The 13,237-nt window shown below is 37.5% G+C and overlaps 1 protein-coding gene across 1 annotated transcript in view; it reads right to left on the bottom strand.

Moving 5' to 3' along the window:
* col6a5.L (collagen type VI alpha 5 chain L homeolog) overlaps positions 1 to 13,237 on the bottom strand; it is a 110,454-nt gene that overhangs the window by 32,385 nt on the left and 64,832 nt on the right. The window contains exons 16-24 of the mRNA XM_041566038.1: positions 11,194 to 11,247; positions 10,703 to 10,774; positions 9,711 to 9,737; positions 7,130 to 7,174; positions 5,517 to 5,570; positions 5,339 to 5,401; positions 3,674 to 3,739; positions 1,364 to 1,417; positions 80 to 115 (exon numbers count right to left, since the gene is read on the bottom strand). Coding sequence (XP_041421972.1) covers positions 80 to 115; positions 1,364 to 1,417; positions 3,674 to 3,739; positions 5,339 to 5,401; positions 5,517 to 5,570; positions 7,130 to 7,174; positions 9,711 to 9,737; positions 10,703 to 10,774; positions 11,194 to 11,247 — 471 coding nt within the window. The remainder of the gene's footprint in view (positions 1 to 79; positions 116 to 1,363; positions 1,418 to 3,673; positions 3,740 to 5,338; positions 5,402 to 5,516; positions 5,571 to 7,129; positions 7,175 to 9,710; positions 9,738 to 10,702; positions 10,775 to 11,193; positions 11,248 to 13,237) is intronic.

The raw sequence follows: 13,237 nt of genomic DNA, 5'->3' as shown, positions 1-13,237 counted from the left end.
CTTTTTACTAAAGGCATGATATATATTTCTCCTTTTCAACTACAAACTTTGAAACATATGTTGATTAATAACTGCTGACCTTTATACCAGGAGGCCCTCTTCGGCCTTGGGGACCCTGTGGATAAAGTAAATGAAAAAAAAACTATATTAGATATTTGTGTCCTGGCACTTCTCAAGTTTTGAGAAAAGTCGAGTAGCACATTTTTTTTTAAAAAATAGAAGGACTCTACTGCAGTATTCCACCTGGATCCTTTATCTTTGACAGTTGCTTCTGATATGTCTGTCCCTTGTCAGCTCTATCTTTATACAGTAAGTGGCAGAAAAAAACAAAGTAAATAAATAATAGGAAGCTTTCTGATAACAGATGTTTCTGGGGCCTTCCGCCAACTTTTTACTAGGTCTCAATATACAGTATATTGAGAAGGGGATGGGAAGCCCCTGAAATGTCTATATTCTTGTGTTAACACCTGCAAATCATGAGTGCCATATATTCCTGGTTTTTAATATGTGCAAACCATTACAATGTATTTTGTGAATTTCCCTAAGATGTGTTTTCATCTTACAGTATACAGTATACTGAGAACAGGTCTTCTTCAAATTATTTCCCCTTCTGAATTTACTGAATTCCCCTTCTGAGTTCACTGAATTGGGCTAGTACTGAACATACATTTTACTTATTGCTATAATTAAGCAAAATAAACATCTATGTTATGTCTCAAGCTGCTCCTTGTTTTCTAATGTCTAAGGGTTGGGGCAGACGGGCAGATTCGGGGAGATTTAGTTGCCTGTCGACTAATCGCCTCTTCTGCGGGGCAACAATCTCCCCGAACTGCATTCCGTCTGCCTTCAGCCTGCTTGAATGAAGAATCACCTGATGCACTAGCGGTGCTTCGATTTCTGAAGTCGCCCAAAGTTTCCTTGTGATGCAACTTCAGGCGACTTTGAAAAATCGAAGCGCCGCAAGTGCATTAGCGCAGTCGAATCTGCCCGTCTGCCCCAACGCTTACAAGGTATATAGATAGACAATTCGATTTTAAGTAGATTATCAGTGCACAAACAAGGTTGTTTATACAGAACTCTGTATCTCTAACTAAGCAAATGCTCTTATTGGGGCGTTAGCAAGTATGGAAGCAAAACAAATATCCATGCTAGCTTGTTAATAAAAGCTATTTTTTTAATTAAAATAATAGGAATTAAGCATTGTTTGCAGGAATCATATTTATTTTGCTCCTGTTGAAAAAGATGTATAAAAGTTTATGCTGCCCCTTTAATTATAGCGCTAGTTCCCTATTTTTAAAATCTAGGTTAAAAGTTTACATTTGTACATTTGCAGTCCAAAAAAACCCAACAGTTCAAAGTTTACATTAGGTCCGTTATCTCCTCGTTCTCCTTGCACGCCATCTCTTCCCGTCTCTCCCTGTGAAAAAAATAATTGAATTTGATATTCATAATGCTTTGGCATGGGTTTACTGGACAAATTAACTTTCTATTACAATAACAAGAATGTTCACGCACCATGGGACATTTCTTTCAATAGAGAACCATTGTTTTGACCTGTACGGATTTCACAAGAACACTTAACATTTAGTGGCTCACCATATCTGACCAAGTCAGTCCATAAGGAAAGTTTGTATTTATTTGGGGGTGCCAAAAGTTAGGCACCCCAAGTGATTGTATGTACTTACATTACACCCAGCAGAAAACTGCACCGGCTTGGGGTTCTTCCAGCGAGCACCACGGAGTGATCATCTTCCTCCTTGTTCTTTATTCTCGTGGGTGTGCATGTGCAGTAGTGCAAAAAGCTGAATTTTAGCAAAGAAGCTATTTCGTTCTACTACGCATGCGTTTGCCCCGGAAAATTTGAAGAAGAAGGAATGCTGATCGCTCCATTGTGCTTGAAAAACCCCAGGATCGGTACAATTTTATGCTGATAGGAGCACCGACCTGAGGTGTGAGGTAAGTATATATAATCACTTGGGGTGCCTAACTTTTGGCACCCCCAATTAAATAGGCCTTTCCATCTCCTTTGAACAGGCCCCAGGTTTGCCCACAAGAAAATGCACATCTGGCATTTCTGGGTTAAGCCTGATAAGCTTAAACATCCAGTTTCCTTTCAGAGTGATCATTCAGTATGACCATCCTGATCCAAGCATAACATCAAGCCAGACACTACTCAAATATAACTACTCTGTTGCTGGTAAGTATTCTAGATAAAAAAAAAAGAATTGCAAAATGCAGTGGAGAGTTTTGATGCATTATGTTGGTCACACACCGACTGATTCTCAGAGAGAGATGTTCAATCAAGTCACAGCATTTTTCTACTGCTGGACCAGATTTAATACGGCCACCAATGGGGGCATAAATTAATGAAATAAATGAATGAATGAACCCTCCCTTGCTTACAGTCATTTTCCTATGCATTTGGGTGGAGGTAATTTGTAGCATTAAAAGTAATAAATGCCCAAACCTTGGAATTAAACTTATTTCAACATGTCCCTTGCAGAACAATATTTAGCCTCTTTGCCAGGAGAGGAGGGGAAAAAATGATACATCAGGGTCAGCAACAGGACAGTAACATTTCTACAGTTTAGGCATTTTTTCACACCAAATTCTTAATCCTATACAGGTATGGGATCCATTATCTGGAAATCTTTTACTCAGAAAGCTCCAAATATCAGGATGACCATTTCCCATAGACTACATTTGATAATTCTAATTTTTAAAAATGATTTCCTTTTTCTCTGTAATAATAAACCAGTACCTTGCACTTATTTTGGAACAAGATATAATTAATCCTTACTGGAGTCAAACCATCCTATTGTGTTTATTTGGGGGGGGGTGTTTATTAAAACTCAAATGTATCTGATATTTTTTATTAAAATAAAGTCGACCTAATTCCAATCCACAAATGTAACTCATTTATCAAGAAATGCGCTAGATAAAAGTCGGTGTGGGAAAAGCCTTTACAACATCATCAATCAAAAAACTGAGGCTATATGTTTAAATTATTTTCTAGTACACATAAGATATGAAGATCCAAACTCCAGAAAGATACATTCTCCGGGAAAACCCCAGGCCCCAAGCATTCTGGAAAACAGGTCCCATACCTGTATTAGTAAAGAGCAACTAGTAGTATTACCTGAACAGATTCATACATATTGTGTACTTGAAAAATGTCACGGGAAATTGCTGTAGATGGCAGATAACTGATTCTGCGGGACCTAGCAAGCATTAAAATGGAAAGTGCCCCATTTCTACTGGTTTGTAGTTGGTCCTACAACTATTCATTATATAAAACTCTCCACACTCACCCCTCATTTGTTTCATCTGTGTCATCTGGGTGCTCTATACCTCCACAGTCCAGCCACTATCCACTATCAAACCATCTAGTTATAAAATTGAGGCAGAAATTCAAAAACATTTATTTCATTTTGAATTGCTGCTGGAATGGCTGCCTCAAGTTTATTACTATATATATATATATATATATATATATATATATATATATATATATATATATATATATATATATATATATATATATATATATATATATATATACATATATATTGTTGCCAGTCTGCACAGCGTTTACAGGTGTTACCTATCCACAGAACTAAAGCAATATTGTTATACTAGAGACAGGAATTTAAATAAAAGTTATGAAATTTACCTGACGTCCTGAGTTTCCTTTTAGTCCTTTAGGTCCCTGAATGTTACTATCAGTTCCAGGCTCACCCTAAAAATGACAGTTCAGAAATGTCATACATTGTAAACAGACACACGGGATTTCAGCTGTCTGTATTAAATACATCAGATAAAAACTGCTGAATGATGGAATTGCAAATACTTGTAAAAGTTAAATTTTTCTGAGGTTTCCCCCCCACCGAATGTAGAAATTGTTGTTCCTGACATTGTTGTGTACAAAGAAGGGAGGTCAGGGTGTACTTTGTGCCATTTGACAAATATAATGGAAAATAGACTTAAAATGCTCCAGGAAAACATCTTGAACCATTCATTGCCCCATAATCTGTGTCTCCACTCCTGCTTTGACTAACTAGTTAGTAGTGGCAAAAATAACCCTCCTGCTGTTATTTATGTTTGTCTGATCCCTAATGTAAAGTGCTGCAGAATAACTTTACTTTCAAAATTAAATATGGTAGCGCCCATTATGCACATGTCAGGTATGATAAGAGTATCTCTCTGGGAATGTTGTAGTGCACTTTTTGTAATTTCCTAGGAATTATTGTAAAATTCTGGTGAATATAAAAGGCAGTTACCCTTATTTTACAAATGGGAAGTCTGCACATTTCAAACAGTATACTGTATGTAAGTGTAGGGATGTGAAAATCTTAGACACCCTTACACTTTACAGACAGGCACATCCCTAGTAATATGGACACCTCAGTGGGTCCTTATGGGGACCTTGTGCTTATGTAACCCCTGCAGTTCACACAGTGTACACCAGATGGCACTGTGTCAGAGTATAAAAGGTTTAGGAACCATGTGCTCTGGGTCCATTGCTTTAGCCCAACCAAGCAGGCTGGAAGGGAATGGATAGTGCTGACCCTAGGCGCCTTGGCCCTAGTAATTAGACAGCTATACTCGTTTATAGATCGCTCTAGGAGTGATAGAGAGGTTATTTAGTTGAGCAGCTCAAGGCTCCGCCGAGGAGATTAGAGGGATTAAGATCCCAGGATATTACTGACCCAGAGTAAGGAACCAAGTGTTGAGATAGGGATGTCAGGAGTTCCCCTAGTCTGCCACTGGAAGATATCCTGAAAACTGGGCAATACCCATCACATGCTGTCAACTTACTCTCTGCTGTATATTCCCTAGCCTGTGGGGATTCAGCCTATACATGCTGTGAGTATATGCTTCCTTTATGCTGCTGTGTATGTTCTATACTCCATTGTGGATCAATGTGCTAAAGGATCTATGTGCTATTGTTCAATAAATACTGTTGTTTGTTCAACTTTTAAAGAACTACTGGCGCCCATCATTGTGCTATCGCACCAGGTTACAGTTACACTACACCCTTGACTCCACACCGTTGCGAGGGCTTACCCCTGAGAAAGAGAGCTCATCGGTGGTCTCAGCCCACCAAGGAAAGTAGCTTAAACTGCCCTAGCACAAGTCAGTTTACTATAGCGCTACATAAGAATTCACAATTTCACTCTGTTAATCGCAGATTAGACTTGGATTTATGTAAAACAAAGGAGTAAGGTAATAGCTCCCAAACAGCAGGTTGTACTGAATGGTCACCAGTTTGAATGCAAATATCTTATTAGCTTGGTTCTATTTAGTACATTACCCCATAAAACTAGTGTATACTTACAGGATCTCCCCTCAGTCCAGTTTCCCCTTTATCTCCAGGTTCCCCACGAGGACCTTTTCTGCCCTGTCATAAAAAGAAATAAAACTCTAATTCTAACCAAAGATTAATACATTACTTGCATACCTTTTGTTGATTAAGTATACCTCATTAAGCTCATTAAATAAGGTTATCATTCTACCTGAGCTCCGATGCTTCCACTTTCTCCTGATGCTCCACGCCTTCCTGGTTCACCCTAAATTGATAGAGGGAGACAGACTTATAATTAACTTTTAGAATATTATTGATTGGCTTATTATTAGCAACTTTCCAACTCATTTTCATGTTTTTAAATAGCATTTCTTTCATTTGTCGTTCTGTTCTGCAACATTACAGCATGCAATTAAAAATGTTATCTGACCTTGGCAACAAAATTATTCACAGGTGTCAGCTTTATTGTTATTACTTATCTTCCTATAGATGATGCCTATTATTTGTCTGCCATTCTGACAAAACTGCTTATTTGTTACTAGGGTAAGTGGGACCACAGCAACCAGAGAACCATTGAAAGTCAAAACTGTAGCGCCACAAAACAAAAAAATTACAAAACAATAAAATAGAATAAGTGTATTTCAGATATGAGGATGACACTTGGGTTACGATACACACAGAAAAGGTACAGACTTTCACTGAATGCATTAACACAGTGGACCACAACACCAAGGGGCACATTTACTAAGCTCGAGTGAAGGATTAGAATGAAAAAAGCTTCAAGTTTTTTTTTGGCTATTTCGACCATCAAATTGGCTACTTCGACCTTCGACTACGACTTTGAATCGAACGATTCGAACTAAAAATCGTTCGACTGTTCGACCATTCGATAGTCGAAGTACTGTCGCTTTAAAAAAAGCGTTGACTAACTTCTTTGCCACCTAAAACCTACCGAGCACCAATGTTAGTCTATGGGGACCTTCCCCATAAGCTTTCTAAGCAATTTCTGATCGAAGGGAAATCGTTTGATCGATGGATTGAATTCCTTCGAATCGTTCGATTCGAATGATTTAATCGTTCGATTCGGTAAATCCTTCGACTTTGATATTCGAAGTCGAAGGATTTTACTTCAATGGCCGAATTTCGAGGTTTAATTAACCCTCGATATTCGACCCTTAGTAAATGTGCCCCCAAGTTTACATGTGAAGATTTGCAAGATAACACACTGGTAGTCATGGTAGCGAATTTATTCAAATTTATTTTGAAGACTGCCAAGTTCACATTCTGGACAGGTAGGAGGATTGGTTTAAAAGAGGGGTCAAAGAGGCCACGTGAAAATGGAAAACAATGCTGTTCATAGTTCCTATCATGCTAATACACCTTGCCTCCATGAGGTCTCTGACCCCATGCTTGTTTTACCAAACAGTCTATGCTAATTGGAGTAAGATTCCTGAGTATATAACCAGAAATATTTTTGTACAGGTTATTCTGAAGTGAGAAAGCCAGTCGGATGACTAGTGAAACATTTTTAAGGAAAAAGAAACTTCAGCAAGTCCAATTGTTTTGACTTATTACTATAGATATAAAATAAAATAGAAATAAAATTGAACACTAATTGCATTTTGTCTTAGAATACCATTATCTACATCATGTTAAAGTTATGAACTAGAAAATTGACTTACGTGAAAGATAATCCTGTCCAGGCAATAACAAATGCAAAAATAAGAGTTCACACCAATAAGATCAACCTCAATTTTTTATTTTCTTTGACTCTTTCTTTTGACCAAATGTGTAACCTTGAAACGCAATATAACATTACTTTACCTGCTCTCCAGGCACACCGTCAGTGCCAAATTCTCCATCATCGCCCTGCATAAATGATCAAATGAAAATTAAATCAGAAACTTAGACCAAACAGTTACTTTAGGTAATTATTCTTTGTTATGTCTTGCTTAATGTTTTTACTATATAAAGTAGTGCCTGAAAAAAACATAAATGTAGAGCTAAAGCTTAACCAAGAAGCAGGAATGGAATGGTGCACATTTTGTTTTGGGCATCTGTATCAATCCAACGCAACACAGCCCTTTAGCAATGAAGATCTGTGTCTCCAAAGATGCCCCTGTAGCTCAACATCTTTTTTTTGTTGATTCACTACACATGCTCTGTGCTGCTGTCAGTTACTGAGCGTAGTTATGGACTTATATACTGTATCAATTCTTTCATGATAGGCCTTTGAAGGCCTGCATCATAAGAGTTAAAGAGATACTGAAACTTTAGGCTATGACATTAAATGTAGCATATGAAATACAGCATTTCAAGCCATATTATTTTTTACTGTTTAGATCTCCTTTAACTAAGCTTAGGCAATATATTTAGTAATTAAAGGCATTTCCTATATGAAATAATAGGTTGTAGACTATTATACATAAATACACTATTAAACTGTTAGTTAAAGGCCATTATGTTTTCTTTAGAATGATCTTTGCTTTTACAATGGGTAACACCCAGATGCACTAGATGCTTACACTGTAGGGCAGGGATCCCCAACCTTTTGAACCTGTGAGCAACTTTCAGAAGTAAAAGGAGTTGGGGAGCAACACTAGCATGAAAAATTCTCTTGGGGTGCCAAATAAGGGCTGTGATTGGCCATTTGGTAGCCCCTATGTGGATTTTCAACCTACATTGAGGCTCTGTTTGGCAGTTCACCTGGTTTTTATACAACCAAAACTTGTCTCCAAGCCTGGAATTCAAAAATTAGCTGCTTTGAGGCCACTGGGAGCAACATCCAAGGGGTTGGAGAGCAACATGTTGCTCATGAGCTACTGGTTGGGGATCACTGCTGTAGGGGAAATTTGCTACGAAATAATAATTTTTCAGGGGGAAAAAGTGGAAAATAATTATTTTTAGAATGTATAACACAAAAATGTACTAATTTGCAGAGTTCAAGCAAATTATTAAATCAGATTTCAAAAAATGTTAAGCTCTGCTTCTTTTCACTGCCTTATAAAACACAATAATTCATTTGAATTTGGAAAAAACAAACTGTCCAGATAAATGATGTCAGCGACTTCCAAAGAAGCTCAGATTGATCAGGAATAGAAATGACAGGACAGATGTGGGGACACATGGTACAACCATCTGGAATTGTCTGGCCCCAACATAATTAAAAGAGAAGCAAAGAAGGCGATATAAAAATGAAAAAAGAAAAATGTTGATGCTGTTACTTTCCAAATACATGTTTATCCTAAAAGTGAACAGGGCTTCTTTTTATTATCTGTTAATTTTGCTAGTTCGTTTAAGTTTGGTTAAGTTTGTTTAATTCATGTTTCCTTTAATATCTTCATTAGAAATGTATAATGTGGTTTTGTGATAATAAAGAGTTTTCTTTTCTTTTTCTAACTTTGGGGGCTTAGAGCTATATACTGTATATATATATATATATATATATATATATATATATATATATATATATATATATATATATATATATATATATATATATATGTGTGTGTGTGTGTAGTAAAGTGGTACTTCTGTTAGTAAATGTATGACAATGTTAGATTCATTTTGATTCTCTTTCCAACAAGGGCTGCAGTGTAACAAAAAAAGCATGGCCATTATAGTGTGGCTTCCCTGGAGTTCCTGAATGGTGTGACTCCATCTTTATACTGCAGCTGATTAATCAATTCACTTTTCGTACATGATAGGAGTAGGAGTTCTAGGATAAGCATGATCCATTAGGTTATTTGGGGGGAGGGGGGCTAGAGGCAGGTTGTGGTTTTTTTTTAACTACCCAAATAAACATATTCGTAAAGAAATGGAAGCTTCTTTTCATATGTGTTGCATGGCACAGATCCTTGTCTAACACCGTCTTGCAATAGTTTGCAGGCCTATCAAACTCAAAAGAGCCAATTTGGATATAACACAACATTTGCTAGGGGCATTATCCTCAAATACTCCAGAACTGTATAATTCTGAGATTGAACCCTAGATATTTTCTGATTCAAATACAAGAGGGTCAGAATGCTCAACACCCTTGAACTTGATTCAAGTTGTGTCTCTTTGTGGTTTCTATGGCATACAAACATTTTATTGGAAGAGTTTCTATGGTTATTTTACCATAGTTTGTTGTTAGTTATTTGTCATTGCACTTTGGGGATCATGCATATGGGGAAATCAAGAGAATAGTTTACTACTTGCCCTACATCTAGCAAAGATATCAGTGATCCCAGGGTGCTATTTAACTGCATCCCATATAAACTGCCAGACAATCAGGGAAACTTGGTGGAAAGTATTATCACATCTAGAGAAAGTCAAATAGTACCAATTTGGCACAGTCATAGTGGAAGGACAGATGATGATAAGCAATTTGGTCTGGAAGCTATAAAACAGAGAAACAACTTACCTTGTCACCACGAATACCTCTGGTACCCTGCAATGGAAAAACAAAAGTTCAAACACATGCAATAAAATAAAAAGAGTATGATTTATAAATACAATAGGTATTTTAAGTTTCTTTTTCAAAATGAGTTCCCTATCCCCCCAACAAAGAAACAGCTCTGTAAAGATCACTACTCCCAAAGCGATCACCAGAATGGACAGGACTGAAATAATAATCTTGTCTGTAAACAAAAACTATGTTTGAGTTTCTATATGCATGAGCACAAGTATGACAAAAACATGTGCATGACATGGAAGAGTTAAATAGCAAAAACACAAAAATTATTATTATTATGTTAATACCCCTTATCATATAAGATGGAGGGATAGAAGACTTAAATTATGAGGGTAGACTGTCAAGGTTGGGGTTGTTTTCTCTGGAAAAAAGGCGCTTGCGAGGGGACATGATTACACTTTACAAGTACATTAGAGGACATTATAGACAAATAGCAGGGGACCTTTTTACCCATAAAGAGGATCACCGTACCAGAGGCCATCCCTTTAGACTAGAAGAGAAGAACTTTCATTTGAAGCAACGTAGGGGGTTCTTCACAGTCAGGACAGTGAGGTTGTGGAATGCACTGCCGGGTGATGTTGTGATGGCTGATTCAGTTAATGCCTTTAAGAATGGCTTGGATGATTTTTTGGACAGACATAATATCAAAGGCTATTGTGATACTAAACTCTATAGTTAATATAGGTATGGGTATATAGAATTTAATTAAAAGTAGAGAGGGGTGTGTGTATGGATGCTGGGTTTTCATTTAGAGGGGTTGAACTTGATGGACTTTGTCTTTTTTCAACCCAATTTAACTATGTAACTATGTAACTAACTATGAATTTGGCATTAAATAACTATTAACATAAGTGTGCTTTTGTGTGTCGTCATTAAAGCAAAGTACGTATATCTGACCATCCCCAAGAAGATCCCAAGATTTATGTAAATCAGATCCTTGCCTTTAATCCCCTACGACCAGGACATCCACTATCACCTCTTGTGCCATTCAGCCCACGGAATCCTCGTTCACCCTGAAATCACACGACACTTTTACGATATAGTAAATATGAAATGAAATTCACAGGAAAAAGTGAATTAAACTGGTAAAGAGAAGCAAAAGACAGAAGAAAAGAGCAAACACAGAACAGAAGATAAAAAACATGAACTAAAGAATGCTGCTTTGATTACAGCCACAGAATGAATACAGTACCTGATCTGATGCACAAACTGTATATTGCTTAAAAAAACCAAGTATGTCAGAAGAAGGTACTGTATTAATGCTGTGGCTACAATCTTATTATAAGAGCTTTATGCAAATTGTACACCATGGCCCTAAAATCAGTGTAAGCCACAAAAAGCAAAAGAAGTAATAAGAAGTTACACATTCTGCTATTAATATACACATTGCAGTATAAATATGTAATATCAGATTTATTGAAGCTGTACTTACATGGCCACCTTCTTCGCCAGGATGACCTTGAGATCCCTTTATACCAGGCTGTCCCTGAAAGATGCCAAAAGACTAGTCCATTAAATATCCAGACAAAAGTGTATTATTAAATCTAAAGGTTATTTATAAAGAGATACTGAACTACTGTGGTAAGGGGTACAAATATGTGACCCCAAGCAGTGCAAAGTAAACTGTGCTACTTGTGCTGGTTCTGCACAATGTCTTAGTGGCTTAACCACCAAGGCCTTGGATAGCACCCAAGCCCCTCCCCTCACTGGGCCCCCTGTGGATTCCACTGGGTAATCATTTAGATAAAGATGGTGGTAACATATGCTAGCGGTTGCATGAGATAGAGGGCAGATGAAGGGGGCTAGTTGCAAATTATACACGCATGCATGTGTGGCTCCAGATATGCTGTTGGAGCCTACTAAATAAACACCAGCAGGCAATAATTAAAGCTGGCCATAGACGCAAAGATCTCATCGTACGAATCAAGGATCGGTCGTTTGGTCGATTGGACAGGTTAGAAAATTTCTGGCAGCTGCGGTTAATATCTCTGCGTATATTGCCGATCGTACGATTTTCAGTGGGAGGCTGTCACTAGCTTTGTCTATCCTACGATTGCTGTCAGGGGCAGAACATCGGCTGATCTGTTCTTTAACTACTTTATTTGGTCAGAATGGTAAGACTTTGATCTGAATGGTTAGTGGCAGGTCGGGAGATGGGAAAGTCTGATCGTACATTGATTCGTATGATCGGATCTTTGCGTCTGTGGCCAGCTTTAAGATCATCCCCCATGAGACCCTTTCTTGTACTTCAATAATGGTCTATTGCCATATACAATTTTCACCCACCAACATACCATTTACAGTCAAGTACAAATCACTGCACCCCAATAACAGCAGGTGCAAACATGGAGTTGCAATGTCCATTGTGGGTAAAAATGATATGTCTTTATGCCTGCTTGTCTGCACTTTACACGTCCATGTCCATCTTATTAAAATTTTCCTTCTGCCAATTCATCTGTGTCAGTACATGACTGTTAAATTATTCATACTCCAAAGAATATTTGGCAGACACTCACAGATCACACAAACAGGTGTGAATGAAATGTCCTTTACCGCAAAAACGTATCCTGTACAATTTACAAAAATAGCCTTAAGTGCTTCATGCTATTGGGCACTTAATCATACTAAATCGTAGCCTCTGATTAAGTGCAGTATAGCATGAAATGTGTAAGACTATTCTGGTACTCAAAACGTTTTCTCAATAAAGGACTCTTTGTTTTTATGCCTGTTCATGTGCTCTATGATTCATACATTCTTTGAATTACCTCCACATGATGTAGGTCTGGGGCATGTGCACCTGGACCCCATGTTTCTACTGGTGAGCCCTAACTTTCAGACCTATACATTATATAAACCAGTTGGTGCTAAATGTATACATACAGATAAGCATCTCTGTAAAGTAAATTATATTAGGATACATTTATGAGGCATTTGCAATATGCAAAGTGTAGAATGTTCAAGAATTTTAACCTACGATTCAGCATTATTTCTAAGAACTGTAATAACGAATATGCAGAACAATGTGTTGACTGAAAATAATATATCTCCTCTGCAGCTATTAATGGTAGTGATGTTATTTCACATTCCTGTAGCTTTATGGTTACATGTGATTTAAGCTGAATACCATATACTTTTGTGGCAGTTCCAGTTGGGAATTATACTGGTACCTCCATTGAACAGATTTTTATTGGGAACAGGACTTGAGCATTTAATGCATATTTTATTGCTCCTCATCCCCAGTATACCCTTCTCAATTCAAGTGGCATCAAATGACGCGGCAGCCCTGTTTTTGGGCACCTCTCCACCAGCACTAAAAAAATGTTCTGTGTGCTAATATTATTATATTTATGGCTATAGATGGATGAATAAAAGTGCCATCCATTGTGACAGAAACCTGTATGACACTATACACTAATGTGGGAGCAATGTGGGAGCAATTTAGCCATAAGGTTATCTTTTTAACTTTTTAGTTCCAC

This window comes from Xenopus laevis, chromosome 6L (assembly GCF_017654675.1).
Source record: "Xenopus laevis strain J_2021 chromosome 6L, Xenopus_laevis_v10.1, whole genome shotgun sequence".
NCBI classification, from domain to species: Eukaryota; Metazoa; Chordata; class Amphibia; order Anura; family Pipidae; genus Xenopus; species Xenopus laevis.
Note: the sequence above shows the minus strand (reverse complement) of the source record. Positions and strands in the feature narration are given on the sequence as shown.